Source organism: Bombus pascuorum, chromosome 1 (assembly GCF_905332965.1).
Source record: "Bombus pascuorum chromosome 1, iyBomPasc1.1, whole genome shotgun sequence".
Lineage (NCBI taxonomy): Eukaryota > Metazoa > Arthropoda > Insecta > Hymenoptera > Apidae > Bombus > Bombus pascuorum.
Genome location: NC_083488.1, coordinates 3739753 through 3757916, shown reverse-complemented (window position 1 = coordinate 3757916; position 18164 = coordinate 3739753). Strand labels below are relative to the sequence as shown.

At 47.5% G+C, this 18164-nt stretch overlaps 2 protein-coding genes across 7 annotated transcripts in view; one reads left to right on the top strand and one right to left on the bottom strand.

Moving 5' to 3' along the window:
• The window catches only part of LOC132907299 (chromobox protein homolog 1-like), a 194306-nt gene extending 178429 nt beyond the window's left edge, over positions 1–15877 (bottom strand). The window contains exon 1 of the mRNA XM_060960378.1: positions 15863–15877. The gene's annotated coding sequence lies outside the window, so the exon portion shown is untranslated. The remainder of the gene's footprint in view (positions 1–15862) is intronic.
• LOC132906638 (mitogen-activated protein kinase-binding protein 1) overlaps positions 1–18164 on the top strand; it is an 80859-nt gene that overhangs the window by 10538 nt on the left and 52157 nt on the right. For all 6 annotated transcript variants that reach the window (XM_060959295.1, XM_060959454.1, XM_060959541.1 and 3 more), the window contains exon 2: positions 17747–17898. In XM_060959295.1, coding sequence (XP_060815278.1) covers positions 17815–17898 — 84 coding nt within the window. In that variant the 5' untranslated portion in view covers positions 17747–17814. The remainder of the gene's footprint in view (positions 1–17746; positions 17899–18164) is intronic.

Sequence of the window (18164 nt, the reverse complement as noted above, 5' to 3'; positions counted from 1 at the left end):
CGTTCGCGTGCACTTTGACCGAAAATAGCTGGCATCGCGCGTCGAGGAAAAACTCGCGCTCGTTTCCACTCTGTTTTTCTTTCGTTTCGATAATTGAAACGCGATCGAGCGCAACTAATCGCTGCTTCGTCTCGTTCCGACACCTTGGTCCTGAATGCACGCGAGCCACGTTTTCCCGAACGATTCCACTCCGATATCGTCGTATATGTCTGTCCTCTTTGTTGTTCGCGATAGGAAAGACGCACGGTCGCAGCGAGATCGCCTGCTAAGATACACGTGTGCATTTACGTTTACGCGGAAGCGATCGTCGATCAAGGATTTCCGAACCATTTCCAACGTTTCTACGTTTGCGTTGCACGTTCGATCGTCGCAGGCACGCGATTTACGCGACCAACGTTAATTAACGGAGATGCGGGCGATAAAGCTGTACGTCGTAACTTAGACGTTGGACGAAACGTCGATGGAATTGAAAACAGAGCTGGAAATTCGTAAACAAATTTGGTCGGTTTAACCGGGGCTGTCGTCCCGTGGGAAGACAGACGGCCCAGGTTGCTGCTATTTCGAGGAAACAGCAACGGGTTGATGGCGTGTAAAAAAAAAATGTGACGTTAATTAAAGGCCCGACGTAAATCACGGCGAACGTTTAAACGCCCTTCTCCCTTTACGCCTTTCGACGTTTCAACGCTGCGTTTTCGGTTCCGATGCAAGCCAGGCCGCCTTTTGCGGAGCGACGAGGACCTCCATTTGCGTATGAACGAATACGACCCGCTTATCGATTAACAGACGAACGAATAACAAACGTATAATCTTCTATGGATGTCGGTTCTCGTTCGAGCGAGAATCTCGGACAAAGGAGGATTTCCGAATCTGTCAGCGACGCGGACGCGAGGTACAAACACGGTGTCGCGATACCGAGCGGGAATATCGCATAACGTTGAAAGAATTCTGTATGTCGCGAGCGAAACAAAGGATTGCATTCTATATTTGGCGAGATTTGCAACGAAGCAGGCGCTTCGAATCGTCGAGATCCAAGCGACCGGTCTTGGGCACAAACGTCTTCGGAATCGTCTTCGGTCGCTGGAAACGGGTCAGCTAATTCTACTACTATGCACTATTTATGTACTATGTACATCCTACCGTCGTACTATTTTCTTCAGTCTCGCGAGAAAGAACGAAAGGAAGGATGTACGAAGAGGAAAATAGACGAACCTGTCGAAGTAAAAAGATTGTATCGGAAATAAAAAGGAAAGAAAGAGAGAAGCGGCCGAGGTTGGATGGTTGGGTCAGGACGTCGGAGACAACGTGTGCGTACGGGCACGTGTAGCGAGCAAACGGTGTTATTTAACGCTGCAGCTATTTCCAGGTGCGTACGTCGCCGGTGTCGAGTGCTACTCACCGCCACGAACTACGACGGCACTCGTGCCAGCCTTTATACCACTTAATCTCCTTTCACCCAGCCCGTCGAAACGAGTAATTTTTAGTGGCACTCCTTTTACTGCCATTTTCGACGTCCGTTTAGCGCAGTCGCGGCAATTTTCAGTTTAATCCCGTGCCGCATCTAGAGCGAAACCGGTTCACGACGCGCCGATAGTCAAACGTTTTGCAATATCAAAGGATGCGAGCGAGGTTTTGCTTTTCCCCTTCCGACCTCGGCCTCGCCGTAACGCAAACTCCCGGCATACGTATCATAATCGTCGACCGTTGGCGCTGTCGCGGAGTTTAGTAGCATTTACCGCGAAACGAAGGATACGCGAGCAGTCGATGTAGACCAACTCGAGACGGTTCTCGGGATTTACCTTCGTCGAATCTCTACAGTGTCACGCTAGACGCAGTAGCAGTAGCAGCGTGGTCGCTTGGTCGTGGCGTAACTGCCGCGTCAGAGATTCCATTAGAAGCTAAAAACTTCGTTTGCAAGGGACGGGGCGCTAACTCGACGCGCGAAACGAGCAAAACGAAGAAAAAGGGCAAAAAGGGAGCACGGCCAAGATCGTAATCTCGCGCGGCAAGAAATCGCGAGCGAGTTAATGGCAGTGGGAACACGACAGTGGCCGTTAAACGGCGCGTGCAATCTCTTCGGGCGAATCGTTGCTTGTTTTCTTAGCGTTCGGCTTACTGTAAACGACGTTGTTGGAAAGAAAAAATCCCGACGAGATCGCGCGATTCGATAAAAACCGTCTCATCATCGCGTAACGCGCTATCCTTCCTCTATAATCCTTCGTGAACTTGGCTCGGCCGTTTAGTCGCGTAATTCGCTCGCATACCTACTTTTCTTCGCCGCTTTTTTAATAGCCGATTCTCCGGTCGTCGATCCATCCATCGCCGGAGTTTCCGTTTCATTCACGTTTCTCACGCACGTTCGAACCAGTACACGCACGAGCAAAAGAAACAGGAACGTAACGAGATAATTCAGCGTATCGTCGATCTCCGGTTACCTAACAGGACGAACACTTGCAACAAAGTCGCAGATCGAACGTCGATCGGTCGTACGATACGCCGCTCGTTGCATCGCGCTGATCGCTACCAGCGAGACGCGTCGTTGTATTTACAAATTGCCGGCCAACGATCGCGTCAAACTTTCCTCAGACGTACGGCTCGAACGGAAACGTAAGCGAACGTTACGCGACACTCGTTCGGCCTCAAACCGGTATATCCGTTCTTTATCTAAAGTAGAGCGACGCCTTGCGAACGTTTACGTCGATAAGTCCACTCTTTTGTTCCATTTCGAGCCGTGCGCGTTCTTTCTGCCGTTTCGTTTCTTGCCGCAGGTAAAAAGATAGAGAGCGTCGTGTGGAATGGCTCCGACTCGTAGGGAAAGACGAAACGACCGCGAACGGGAGAAAAAGTCACGTTTTTTCATCTCGTGGAAGATTTTGCAACGCCAACGCAACGCGGTAGGCTCGCGTCCGATAGCCAAGCTGAAATAGCACAACGAAACCATTCTCTGGACGAGCAAGGTCGACCGAATACGCGTATTTCATCGCATACGTTTCTTCGTGATTCCCTGGAGGGTTTGCCGCTCGCGATATCTCGATAAAACTTTGATAACTCGTCGCGCGGTCTCCTGCCGTGGAACTCGGTGGCAGATTTCTATACCTGCAAATTTTTCCTACCTCGCGGCTCGTCCGTTAAAATCCGAAGCTTTATCAACGTTGAGATTCCGCTTTAGGCCAGTCCTGACCTGCTTCTCTAACGGGTTAATCCAACGCCGCTTGGATTTTAAACCGTGTGTGGCTTACGACTATATACGTTTAGCTGGCGGGATAACCTTTGCCTTCTCGCTGGTCTATCACGCGAATTACAGCTGCGTCAAGTCGCATTCACGACGTACGAACAACCTTGAAAACTGCTCGGAAGTTGAGCCGCGACAACGCGGAGTTCCCGATGACGTTTAACCGCTAGAGACGCGAACGATTCATCGATGTCGTCGCTCCTTTCTCGCTCGTTTTCGTGTACGGAGTCATCGATTCCGAGAATCTCGATCGTTAGCTGATTAATACGAATTCGGACTCGTAATCGGTGGTACGCGAGAGATTTCGTTTGCCGCGAGTCGATCGTCCTTCCTTCTGCGAAGCTTGCCGTTCGTTTTCGAGAATGCGCCGCTGCTCCAAGTATTTCTTGCAAGGTGAACAGGAAATCCGAATCCGCGACACCGTCACGCACGTCGCTCTCGATACACTGGGTTCCTCGCGGATCCGCGACTTCTCGCCTACGATTGTCCCGCCGTCTCAAAGTTTTCTCTTTCGACGAGTTAAATCGAGCGTATCCCCAAGGCAATCGGAAAAGCCCATTTCGTGACAATAATTTTTCTTTGTAATTAACGGCGAGTAGAATTCTTTTGTACGCGCGATGGTTACGTATTACTACGGAGTACCGTAAAAGCTGTTAGATAACAAGTGCTGTTAGATAATTGGGAAAGGAGAAAGAGAAAATCATAAGATGAAATTTACGACTGGCGTTTAACACTTCGACTGCCACGCCAAAATCATATGTTTCGCTCAGGACGCCACGGGAGTATTTTTATTATTCAAAGCATATAATTTTTTTTTATTTGGAAGCATTTTACAATAAATTCTCATTGAGAATTGTAAGCAAATTATTCTGGCGTGCTACTATAACGTGAATAATAAATGATTATCGTACGTTTGGTTCTAGCTGAATCTAATGTTTAAATCTAAAGGGTAATGTCTTTTTAGCCTGCGGATCTGATCCGTCGTGTCAATTAATCGAGTAACTAGTGGATTTTGGTGATTGTTAACTCTTATCTATTGTTGAATTTGCACATTTCTTCTTTAACTGTAGGTATCTTAAGGTCGCTATGTATCGTTTCGTTGGTAACATACCAAGGAGCATCTATTAAGGATCTTGGAGTTTTCGATTGGAATCTGTCTTTTCTTCCAGTCGCGGGGAGACGCGTCAACGGGAGTCGTAAATTCCCGTTACGATTATACGAATCGACATCTTATTTCTTTCGGGATAATAGGGGTGTTTGTTGTCGAATAACTGTAGCCTACAGTTATATAATATAGATATATTTACTACAATTACAGCACTTAGAGCATATACAGAAAATGTTTTGACGTCGTCGGAAAGTACACTGATCGACCCAAGGGTTGATAGCGTTAGCGCGTTGAATACCAACAACGTGACTGAATAGTAGACTTGACTGCCCGATGAGCGAAACAACAGTAGAGTTGACTATCTTAGGTGTGTTAGAATAAAGTGTTTGACTGTCCGAGGAGTGTAAGAGCAGTGACTGACCCATCTCGTACTATTTAGGAGGAAGCTCGATGTGGATGTACCCTTTCTCAACTAAGGACACAGATTCATTGTTCACACTTTTCGGTAGAAAAGCGAGGGTAACGATTCGTGATGCCCATCGGTTATAGCCAATGTTAATAAGCAAAATACAAGGAGAAAGGCTCCTGCAGATATGGCCCATGGGTTTCCCTTGTTCTTGGGAAAAACCAGCTGTTTCGCAGGCCACATCTGCTTTCTCCGTAATTAGCAAGAGTGTGCAATAAACCCAAGAACCGTTCAAAGGACCATCCATAAACACAAAAATACTTGTGTGAATAGAAGTTAAGCTGGAAAGATTCGGTTTATGGTGATTCCTTGGGTTTCTCGCAGGTCAGTGCAACGAGGGGTAGGCCTTGGCTGCCAGACCGAAAGGGACGTCGCACGGACCATCTAGCGCGACGTAACAATAATATTCGTAGATTATCCCTCAAAGGATAGATGCAAGTTCTCATTATTTTAAATATATATTCTAATAAAAATATTTAATTGTTCAATGGGACACCTTTTATTTCAAAGTATCTTCTATCTATCGGTTATATTCAAAATGACCTAACTGTTCATTTTCATACAATTTTCACAATTGTAAGAGGTTCAAGCGCTCCGGTCGTCAATGACCAACGTGGTAGTCAAAGTTTGAATAAGTGAGAAAAGAGAAAGAGCATATCACCAGACGGAATTTACGACCGACGTTTAACGGTTGCGGTTTGTGTTGCAAGCCGATAGTTTGAACGAACCTAAACATTTACCAAAGAAGTCGTTGGTAGTATCAAACTCCTTATCAGTTATTATATTACAATGTACAAAGACAATTGATTGGGTGATATTCGGGTTTAAAGAGAGTAGAATTTCTAGAAAGACGAGTTTTTTTTTTTTTATTTTATTTTGGTTATTTTACAATTTGTCCTTGTGGACATTTGGTAAAGTGTTATATCTTGTTGGTGAAGAAAAAAAAATATAAATAAAAAAATAAATATAGCATGTGGGCGGCTACCCCCAGCTTCGTTTTTTTCTAAGTTATATCTTTTATGAGGTCTATTGGGTGTTTTCTTTTTAGTCTTCTTGCGATATTTGTTGTGTTGCACGTTTCAGCCGCCAGCTGGTTCGGGTGTCTTTCTATTCTTGTTCTGTATCTTGTTGCGAATCTGGTAATCTCCTCCTTGACCGTTGGTATTCCGAGGTCTTTCCGTATGTCCTCGTTTCTAACGTACCATGGGGCGTTTACTATTGTTCTAAGGATTTTGGCTTGCATTGTTTTGAAAAAGACGAGTAACGATGTAAAAGTCGAATTTGCGTAGGATATTAGGCGAGTCTATCAGCCGATCGATAGCCTTAAGAGATTCAAGAGATAGATCATAGATTCGTTATACTGTGACGATGTTCGGGAGTCGGTAATCATATTTGCAAGGGAATTGCGTTTTCGTGTCGACCACGCAAAGGCCTGTCGAATAATCGAAAAACCCGGTGTTACCGTTCGACGTGTCTCGTCGGAAGAAACGTCTGGGAAGGTTCGTGCGTCTCGTTTCTCTCGAGATGCATTTTCTAAAACGACGAACCGAACGATATCGACGATTCTATCTGTTCGTGCTTATCTCGCTATCTTTACGATCGGTTAAGATTATCACGATTCCTCTTTTTGCGACTCGTGACTCACTGCACCCCTTATCTAAATTTTGTAACGACTCATTATTTTGCATCGGATTTGTCATCCCCGGATTTGTTTGACGAGAGTGAGTCATACGGAATAGGAAGATCGATATCTGGACATTTAATGTGCGTTGCGTTAACCAGACCTTTTCAAACGCCCATTAAAAACATATTTCTACGCGCATTGACGATAAGGTTGAACGAAAGATGAGGAGGCCATTAAGTAAAGGTCGCGCGTGAAGTTAATAGACGAGAAAACGTAAAGTTTAAAGATCGGACTGTCGGCTGTAAACGTCGTTGCGGTGGGGTTTAATTAAAAAAAGAAAATACGATCGATCCGCGAACGACCTCGCTTCGGGGACAACGTAACGGATGGCGTAAGGAGATGGGACGGTTGAAAGGCCGAGCCAGCGCGGCGGAAAGAGGAGAGAGAAGGGTACGAGGAAGCAAGGAAAAGGCAGGAAGGAAAGATGGAAGGGTCGGAGAAAACTGGTCGATAATTCGTTGGTTTATATTCCTCCGCAGTGGCTGGTCGCGTCCGCTCGTGAAAAATTTATTTGTCTGCTCAGGCTCGTAACATTTTTACAGCAGGACCAAATAATTCGTCTCGCTTTTAAATAATATATCGCGATTCCAACTTTGCTCCTGCGTGGCTGCGCGCCTATCTTCGCAGACGGCAACCCCAGACACCGTAAAATGCCAATTTTCTTACGGTTTTCCCTAGACGGCCGAGCACTTCCGGAGATCAATTTTTCATGAAAAATATTTCTCCACGAATATACGCACGTAGATCTCCTTCTGGATATTCAATTTGTACTTATTTATTTATTTATTTACTTGTTAGTTTGACGGGAAAAGAGAAATTCTTTTGGAGATAAATAAAAGATAGAACGTAAGGGAAAGATGGTAAAAATAGAAAAAGAAATAACAGTAGCAATTTGAAAGAAGAAGCTAAGGTATGAAATTAAGAGTCAAAATAGAAAAGTTATAAAAATCTGTTTTAAAGAGAATCCGTAAGTCGACTAAATGTATCAGTTTGCGATGGGCGGAGTTGGTGAAATTTATCGCCCTATTAAAACAGCTGTGATAGCCATAAGCCGTGCGATGTTGCTCAGCGTTTAACAGCAAGTAATTTCGCATTCTTCACGAGGGCACGATTTATGAGTACTAAATGCACGATCGACGTGCAACTTACGAAACCTCTAAGAATTTTACGTACCAACGTGATGTCGCGCGTGATTCGTCTATGAAGTAGGATTCGAAGATTCAAACTCCTAACAATATCGTCGTAATTGCGGAAATTAAACCCAACTACGATACCTACTGTGGCAGCCAATCTTAAACAAAATTCCTGCCAAACATCCTCGACGTCTGTAACGAGAGATTTGCAGAAATGAGACCAGCTAACACCACCATAATTATCTTATTCGTTGTCTCTCGAAAATTTATCGCACCTTGTATCTTCCTCTTACTATCCTCCCTCCTTCGTGCGAATAGAAATTAGGCGATTCTCGTGTCGCGTATCGGTAGGATCGTTGGAACGTTTTTGGTCAGGTTGTACCGCCCTCTAATTTACTTATCATCGTCAGCGACGAGGCGGAGCGCTATCGCGTTTAACTCGTTAGCCGAGAACTGAAAAGAAGTGCGCTGGCTCGGTGCAACGGGGCAACGTCAACATTTTACCGAGTTGCTTCAACTCTGTCGGCTTTATCGTAATCTTTGCTCAGCAAACACTTCTCGGCAAGATACGAAAGATCGCGTCTCCGCTCGATGAAAAGGAAGACTGAGTTTGGTTGGCAAGCACAGTTTTTTTTGAAAGCTGTCTTTAGACGGACTCGCGCGATTCACCTCGGAGATCCGACCCAGGTTTCCCCTACTCTGTTTGGTTTTCCATCAACGAGAAGTTTGAACGCGCCTCGTGAAAATTAACTCTTTCCCCCCTATATATGTTGGCGTTCCCGACTCGTTTATTTGAACGGTAGAATTTTAAGCGGCTCCCGAGCAGATGGTCAAATTCCAATTTCTCGTTCGGTCGAAGCGTAGGAAAGGTTCGACGCTGACCTCGTTCAAGACGAAACGATCGTGGAAATTTGGCCGATCAGGAATATTCGTGGCGTGTGTGTAATCGTCGTTTGGATCGGAAGCAGCGTACGAACAGCTACGTAGACGCGCTGCGCCGAAGCGTTAAGCATTTCTACGTGACTTTTGTTCCAGATGGAAGCACGTTTTCTTGTATTCTCTTGTTTCTTTCCTTATTAGGTCTTCCAGGTTGTGCCTTATCTTTCCAACTACGTTATTGCAGCCGTGTACGTCCTTGATTTTTTAACGACACGCGTCATAATTATTAGTCAGAATTATCGATATCGCGATGAAAAATATCTTGGTGGAATCTACTCGCGGAATCGTCGCCGAACGATTCGTCGAACGCCGTTGAAACGCGAGGCTAGTTGAAAAAAAAAAAAAAGGAAAAAAGAATGCAGAAAATATAGCAAACACCCTGGAAGAGGAATCGAAAGGAAGGTGATCGTTTCGGAACGAAGCAAAAGCCGTCTATCATTTTCCTATTAATCAGAGCGTTAACCGATTGTACGCGTCAAGGTAAAGGAAGTATGCTAATGAGCGCGAATCGTTGAAAAGCATATTTTCACTGAAAGCTACGTTACATTCTAGAAATATACATACGTATGTACTTACACATGTACATACGTACATGTACGTACGTAGTGGTGTAATTGATGCAGACCATAGAAATTAATCGTTTCTTTGAAAGACGGCACGCAGAGGAGATCGCTACGGTAATGCGTCTTCAATTAGAAATTTAATTTACTTTTTAATCTAATTTAATTTATTCGAAAAAACGGGGAAATCCGTTTAACGTTGAGAATATACAAAAACATAAGCAGACACATAGCTTGGCGGAAATGCTTTAGAACGCGATACGAAATAATACAAAAAGAAGCTAAGAAGATCTAACAGTTAAGATCGCGATCTTTCGATGCGTAAAGTACAGCTTTTTAGGTCAAAGACCTAAATCCTTGGATAGCGGAGGACCAAAAAAGTCTCCACCTTATTTTGTTATTGCTTACTTTGCTTATTCTATTTATTATATCGATGTGGTCGAAGCTGAAAAGGAGAGTGTTTCGTAAAAGAGCTTCGATGATCTGCTAAAAAAAAAAAAAAAAAAAAAAAAAAAAAAAAAAAAAAAAAAAAAAAAAAAAAAAAAAAGAAAGAAAAATACGGAATATAGAAATTGGCGAGATTCAAGAGCTTAGCGTAGTTTACGTAACTATTTAAAATTTCATATGAAAATTTTATAATCCTGATCTTTAACATTTAACGGTCGGCCAGTTGTGTAAGTTGATTATCATAGAAATCGATGTGCTCGAGTTGACCGCGATGTTCGACCAAACGAGATAGCCAACGATTATCGTCGATTATCGTCGTATTTATCAAGCTTTACACGAACAATGTACAACGAAGCAATTGGTTCTTAAAATATCCGAGCCAGATCAAATCGATACAGATCGTCGTAATAGCGAGCAATAAAGCCGATCGAAAGGTCGTTGCGTCTCGAGGATAGGACGCAGAGAGCGTAGTCTGGATTGACGGCTGCCTGCGAATGCCTACTCGTCTCTCGCATAATGATCGAAACGCGACCTCTCGATCGTCGAGCTGTTCGCTCGTATCTCTGGTGCACTTGTCGATGCTACCGCGGTGTAAACCGCTTAGCGCACGGATCGCCGTTTCTCGAGATTCTTCCTCCGTGTAAACGCATTCGCTGTTTCTCGATCGTCGTCGTTCTCCGTGACTCAACCCGTCGAGTCTGTCGCGGTACGCGGAACGATAACAGAGAGCTCGGTCGAGGTCGCCGTAGCCGGACGATGAAATCGCGCGTAGGATTCTATCGGTGGACGGTGCGTACTCGTCGAAGCTGTTCGCTACTTTTCACCTCGCGGTTATTTTAACCGCGAGATGGTCGAGACGAAGAGGTAGGCGCAGAGTAGTGTGGCACAGCGGATGGTTGGCTCGCGGGTCACGTTCCTCGTCTCGTCCCGCCTCTGACAATGCGGCCGCTCGGCGCAACACCGACCGGTCATCGTCGAGGCAGCGACGCGCGGTGTGCTTCGTCGGCTAACCGGATAGCTTGTGCTACCGTCGCTACCGCCACCGCTTCGCTCGCCGTGCATCCTGCGGGACCTTGGCAGTGACAAACTGTGCGACCGTCGTACGCATCTACGTCTCGTTTTTCCGAAGCTCGAGCCGCTCGCGAGCCATCGCGCCCGCCACTCTCCTGCGATTCTTTGTTCCGCGTTCACTCGCATTCACTCGCGTCCGTGCGCGCTCCTCTCGTCGCACGGGTCAACGAACCGGCCGAGCAAAACCGTCCGTGTTTGCTCGCAGATAATGGTATCGATCATCGTCGACGGTAGCGGAACGCGCGATTACCTTCGCACCTTTACTGCCGCCTTATCGCCACGTTTATTCTTCGAACGATACCACCGAGGCGTCAAAGTTTACTCGATGCATCTCGAACGTTCGAAATCTTTTCGAAAGACGACCACGACCACGACCACGTAAGTAGGTAGATCTGTTTTGAAGAGTCTCTTCCGATTAGTTTACATCTGGAGGTACGAATTACGAGGCTACGAAGGAACGCTGGAATTTTCACTAGCGAATAAACGCACGGGCGTCGTACAAATTAGAGCAGAGTAGAGTGGCGGATCAAAGGCCCGAGTTAACCGAGTAGTTAGCCACTGGACTGGCAATCGGTCTCCCCTATGAGACCTTGACAGTGACAGTCAGCCATGCGAATGGCTACCTTTTTGTAGCATGGTGGTTTCTTCGCCCATGCCGCGTTCGCTAATTCGTTGCGTATTACGCGGCGGACCTTTAAACAAACCCACTTTTCGAATCGGGGGCAAAAACGTTACTCCAACGCGTAAAATTGGTAGCAAAGGAAGAAAAAAAAGATGACCGTGGAAGCGTGGAAAAATTCGCGTTAGGCGATTAGTCCTTAGTCCGCGGGAGCAAAGAACGCAGTGAAACGCAGAAAAGGGAGAGGACGTTGGATATCGCACGTGCGCGATCACGCGTATATTTAATATTTATCGCTGGTGACAATGCGTGACAGAAAGATACATCGACTTGGCCGGATAAACGGACAGCCGAGAAATACATCGAACCTTTTGCTCGTGCCAATTTTTCGCGAATTTCGATCCCCTTCTTCGCTTCGAGCGGAAAACCACGTAGTCCGTCGAGCCGTCTGACCGAAAAAAGAACATATCGATAGAGCCTTGAGTGATTTTTTCTCGCTGTAGCGAAACGATTTTTCGTCGACGAACGGAGTCGTCCAGCTGTTCCGTAGTTCGGCCCAAGCGCAAAACTGCGATCGTTTCCCCCTAAATGATCCCTGTTCCGAAACTGTAGCCCGTAAAAGGTCGCTGGAAATGGCGTATCGATTATGGAATCGGCCCGGGATACGATGGTTGATCGATGGGAAACATTATCCAATTAATTATACGATGGATCAACGGGCAACAAATTAATTCAACGCGCGACGTAATTTATTTCGCATTGTCCCGTAATTGGTGGGCTGAATGAAAGTGAAAGCTTTCCGTGAATCGCTGCTCGGCGAAAAGGGAATGCAGATTATTCTCGGATCCTTCGCCTTATTTGTCACGTTGCCGATAGATTCGGTCTCGGACACGGATCTAAATATTCTAAATAACAAGCATCGGGAACGCTGATCGTACGACTATCGAACGTTACGTTACGCGCGTTGCTTCCACGCGGTTCTCGTGGGAAATAGAAAAGCGATCGTTTCTCGGGCAATGGCTGGCTCGTGTTTCGGGCAAATGTCGTGGAACGAAGTGGAATCGGGCGAGTAGATGCGTCGCTGGGCCGTTCAAGAGCACCGACGATTAAAGTTTAACCAAACGTGGGTGTTCACTGGGTTGCAGTCGCGTCGTAAATTGCCACGACGAATTACCAGGTCGTAAAATTTCCAGTTCAAGGCCGGACGAAGGATGCTCGCTCGACGCAGCATGGTAGCGAGATCGAATCACGATTTTCTCACGAATCGCGCTAAACCAGCGCGTCTTCGATGTCGTTCGACGTTTTTCTCTTTCTCTGTCCTCCGTCGACACGCCACTTCCTCTATGGGAAAAGCATAGGCGCGTAGAAGTACGCGAAGACCGTTGTCGCGAACGAGCAAGAGCCCTACTTGGTCTCTCCGCTCCGTCGTACGTGACACGAGCTCGTAAAATGACTCGAACAGGTTGTCGACGGATTAAAACGTTTCTTATCTTATTGTCAGGTACAACGAACGAAAGATAGACGGCACGTTATCGCAGACGCGTGATAGCGCGTCGTTCGATATCTCGGAATTGTTATGTAAAGCGCGTTTTTCGATCTTCTGTCGGCAGAGCGCAGGCGAAACGCGCTCGATTTCAGCGCGATATCTTCAACGCGTGTAATAAAACGCAATTAGATCGTTGAAAAGTCGCTGGATTCCGTTTTGTCCGGATTCTTTGGCGGCGCGGCTAAGTCGATTTCCGATTCGTTTGCCCGTTTTTCCTTTACTCTTTTCTCCTGGTACCTCGCGAAGCCTTTTTGGGCCAACGTCGAAAAGAAACACCGCGATCGAACGACGTTGAACCTACCTTCCGGCTGTGACCTATTTCCCCTAAACTCTTCGTTTCCTCGAATTTTTCCCGCGGACGAAAGATAGACCGGTAAATAGGCTACCCGTTCCGATTCGGTTCGCTTCCCCTTTTCCTTCTTTCGAGTTCGAAAAGAAACTGGAAACTTTTTGAAGAGATCTGGAAGCCGACCTCCACGACAAACACTTCGATTATATCGAGAGTCGCGTAGGTTGGGTAATTTTCCTAGTCATCGAGGAACGATTCGACTCGATACCACGCACGTACACGAGACGACCTGGCATTCCGTAATTCATCGTACCTTCCCTGGCTCTAGGTCATTACGATTCCCACGCTTCCATCGCGACGTTCAACCGTACGTACCGCTGACAGCAAAAGAGCTGGATAGTTTAGTTGCACGAAATCCACGATGCGATGGTAAATCGTGCTCGACCGAGATTTACGCTTCGTTTCTCTACGGTTTATCCGCTCGAAAACCATCCAGAGAGATATCGTAAATCGAACCGAAACGAGAGGGAGGTCGCTTGAAATATGACGTTACTACCGCGCGATACCAAAGTGGTTGACGCGTGACATGGAAAGCGATCTGGAGGCGAGACACGGACGTCGGTTCGAACGGTAGATGAGATTCGGAGACGAGCCACGTTCGTTCTACTCGAATTGGCCGCGTTTAGACGATGTTTCGTCGCTCACGCAGCCGATAAGAAGACTCATGCGCGGGCGAATTAGGTTAGCTGCTTCCGGTTCCGGAGAACGGTGAAAGCCTCCACGAGTGATCTCTCACGAGGCGCGGCACCCATGCACCGGGGGATTCGCAGCAGTTTCTTTTTGCCGCCAGTACCTCGGCGTTTTTCGAATCTCGTTCCGTGAAAATACGCTCGTCGCCGGGACGCGAACGATCGGAGCAGAGACGAAGCTGACTCGTCGTCGATCGTTAACCATTCAGCAGGAACGAAGGCGACGAGCTACCACGGTTACCGCACGCTGCCCCTTCGCTGTCTCCTTCGTGCCGTCTTTCTTACGTAAATGCACGCAAGAAATACTCCGTGCGCTCGCCGCGTTACCTCTATATTTAGCTAAAGTTATGTCACGTTATCGTACGCGCGACGAGTAACTTTCTTTTTCGATAAAACTCATTCAAAGTGCGTTCGTGCGTCGGCTATTTTTGCACCCGTGGAATCTCGCGCGGCTTCTGCTTATCCGCAACGAGAATCTTTTAAAGCGGATCCCTTTGAATGCGCGCGTAGGGGCTTGGAAATAGACGGCCAAACCTCGGCCGGTTGTGTGAAATATCTGGGCTAGGGTGAAGAACGTTTCGAGCGACGAAACTTTTCTCCCTCGGGTCGCAGCCTTTCTCCGCGAAGACGATTTTTCCGGATTTACGTCTTCATCGAAGCAACTTTGCGTCGGCGCTCCCGTTTCTCGAAAAAGTCGCCTCTTGTTTCCGAGCCCTTCAGCGACCAAATCTTTCTCTAAGTTGCTGTTTGCTGGGCATCTTTTTACGAACACGCGGCAACCAGAGGTGACGAAAAGAACGGATCTACCGTCGACGTACGACGTCCTCTTTGGGAAAAGCGACTCGAAGTAATTTCGCGACGCTATTAACGCGATGAATGGGATTAACGGGCCGGAAAAATGTATCTCGTGTTGTCTACGTTCGTTTGTGCGCGTACAAAGGCGAACATCGTTGTACGCAACGTTTAACGCGAAATTAATGCGTGCAGCGGTTAATTACCATTTGACGTTCCGATATCTTTACGTGGCATCGCGTTTCGAGTTTCGCTCGCGATTCGATTTAGATCTCGATGCAACGGAAATCGGCAAGCGATCGCAAGACAATTTCGCCGGATCGACAGTTCGATTCCGCGTAAGACAAATCGGAAATGTTTCTTCGTCGTTCGTCGTAGCGGTGCTGCTTCGAAAGGCTTCGCAAAGCGGTCGGCCGGCTAGCTGTAGCGCTAATGGAAACTTGCCAAAACCCGTGCTTAATGCGGGACCGATTGGCGAATTAGGCCGACGAACATTGTCTTTGGTAATTAAAATCGCCGCACTACTACGCTCCTCTCGTCGTACGTTTCGAAGCGGTTGACGATTAAGTCGAATCGCAGTACAAATTTTACCGTTTTATTTCGCGCAAAACGAGAAATCTTTAATCTCGTTAGCGAGAAAGAAAAATTTTTTCGATCCGCGACAACGTCGTTGGATGTTATGGATTTGCTTGGACCTATGCCGATGGAGGAACGCGATTTCTCGTCGGTGAAAACGCAAACGAAACGTAACCACTTTCGTGAGATATCTACGGTTCCGGATCGTGAAGTAATCTTACCAGTTCTGCGTCTGCCGCGTTAACTAAGCGTCGTGGGACTCGTAACGGGGAGTCGCGCGGACTCCTTCATTGCGAAATAAACTCTGGGCCCGTGGAACCGGGGCGCGTCCGTTTCTCGTTTCGAATCTGTTCGTCGTTCTACGCTGTTGCGCGCGTCTGTTCGCCACGATCGCCACGCGAATTTTACATAATTCGCCACGTACGAACGGCTAGAAACGAGTTTCTCGAACCTTTTTCGTTATCGATGATAGCGCGTAACCGATCGAAGAAGACGGATGGATGACGGCGAAACGGAAGTGACATCGTCCTTCTCGCGTGCTAAACTTTATGCGTGCCGCTACCATCGAAATTAATAGACCGCCATTACTTGAGCTAGTGAATCGAGTAAGTATCGGGTTCGTTCGTATCTAGTACAACAGCCTGTCTCCCGAACGAAAAGAATAGATACTCGGGTGATGCACCATTTACCACGTGGAACGCCTTTCAATGACGGCGGATTTCGATGACGTTAGAAGACGAGGGTCGCGTCGGTGCTTCCTCGTTAGCTGCTCCACCCTGAATTCGTCGACAACAAGGGCAACCGGAAGCCATCCGTTTACGTTATTGCTTATGATTGGAAGGTTCGCATTTTAAGAGGCAATAAGAAACGAAGCGTGAAACGTTTCAGCGACTCGCCGTATCTTCCCTATTACGTTCTAGTTTCGTAACGCGCGTTTCGTGCTGCTGTGCAGCATACGGGGCGTGCAATTTGTATACCGTGAGATGCGCGCGTGTCTCGTATATCCTCGCGCGATGGAAGCCGCCCAGCCTGCTCCCGGCTTTTCGCTCGTCGGGCAAACAGAGATTTTTTGACTCGCTGCCAAACGTAGGAATAAAATAGCGGGTTCGTAACTCGTTATCTCTGGGATATACAGCCGCGCCAAGTCTTATCCTTGGACCACGGAATCGCGAGGAAGAGAGAGAGAGAGAAAAGGTCGTGCGATGGGGAAAAAAGGGACAGCTAGGACGATCGAATCGGAAAAATCGGCGATTCCTGGAGGAAGTGGTGGTTTCGCGGAGTGTGTGCGCGAGTAGCGGAGTGGAGAGTTTGACGGGGCGTGACTCTCATCGAACCGGCGATACCCGATCCCGGCGAAATACCGCAAGCTCCTCGTCTCCTCGATTTTCGAATATTTGGCCGCGGGCCAAGTCCTTCTCATCGGTCGAGCAGCATCCCGAGTCACGACATCGGATACGTATTAATGGACAAACCTCATCAGCGGTCTGTTAAAGACGCGTTTAACGATGCCCGGACCCGACATCGGCTCCCGTCTTCTCGCAGCCTGCCTTTGCAGCTCATAAATCCTTGCGACAACGAAGCCGGCTACGCGTACCTCGGAACACCGCCGGTAATTGCCTCGGTACGAGCCGACGCGTTATCACGCGCTTTTTATTACCTTCTTCTACTCTTTCCATCTCGTATTTCGGCCATCGTACGTCTCCGACCTTATATTCGCTCCGCCAACGTTTTTTTCGCTGATTCGTCCAGTTCTACTTAATTTCTTCGGCTCGCGTTACCGGACGTTCAAACGAAATTTAAGCGACCCGCTTTACGAATCCGCGCGAACACGCGCGGCGATGATTCGCGTTCGGAGAATTCTTGGCCGGTGGATTCGTCGGTCATCGCCGAGTACCTGGCGACGCTGCTCCGAGAAAAGGCGGATTAGTATCGCGCTTTATCGATTTCGTGTCACGATAAACTGCTTTCTGTCGTCGGTGGAAGCCGTACTCGCGTGCCTTCTGCCAATCTCTGTACGCTGGAACGTTCCTTGCGGTTCACGGTCGACGTTATCGCGCGCGCAGCCCGAAAAATCGATCGATCCGATCGACGGGCCAGGAGATCGGAAGGCCGTGTCGTCGTCGCGGACGAACGTCGGAGAGCCGTGCGTGGTGGCAAGGCGATCGCTGACTCGGAGGCGTTACCGAGGCAAATGGAGAGAGGCGAGGTCGATATTCGAGGAATCCCTCCGACGAGCTAGCTCCTTATACCTGCTCGTGCATTATCTTCCGTTAACTGCGGCGCATACCGTTATCCATTCCTCGCGTTTGCAACCACCAGCTGTACCGGTCGAGCTGGAATTCGCGTAGGTCTCGATCTGCAACGATCGAGAGACGCGAACGCGCGTCGTCCACCTTTACTCTTACTTTCGCCCAACGACCGGCCGTTTATCGCCGATCGACTAGCAGATGGTGACACCGATTTTTCGCGCGACGCAAATTCCTATCTTTGCATCGGCGTTTGGCAATCTTCCATCGCGTGTATCTCTTTTGCTTGCAGAACATGGAATGAGAGAATCGAGCTTCCTTCAGGGATGAACTCCTGACGAGAGAACAACGCCTGCCACCATGATGGAACCACCAGTTACGAGCAAGGTCCTGCGGGCTCCTAACCTGAAGAGAGGTCAGGAAAACGTCAGGATTCAGGACAGGGTGAGTAGAAGGAAAATTCGTTTTTATCCACTTGTGTTGGCTTGGCAAGTAAATGATTGCGGGTTTTGTCATTAGGTGGTATTGACAGAATCCGCAGTCACTTAGTTGCCAATCCAATAGAATACCGAATAGAAAACTTCTGGCATTCTCTTATCGCCTACTTCAACTCGTATTAGGTTGTCCGAAAAGTGTCTTTCTTTTACACACGCGTCTTTTACAACGACGCATCTTTATACAATCGTGAAACCTAATCTGTCGAACGTTGT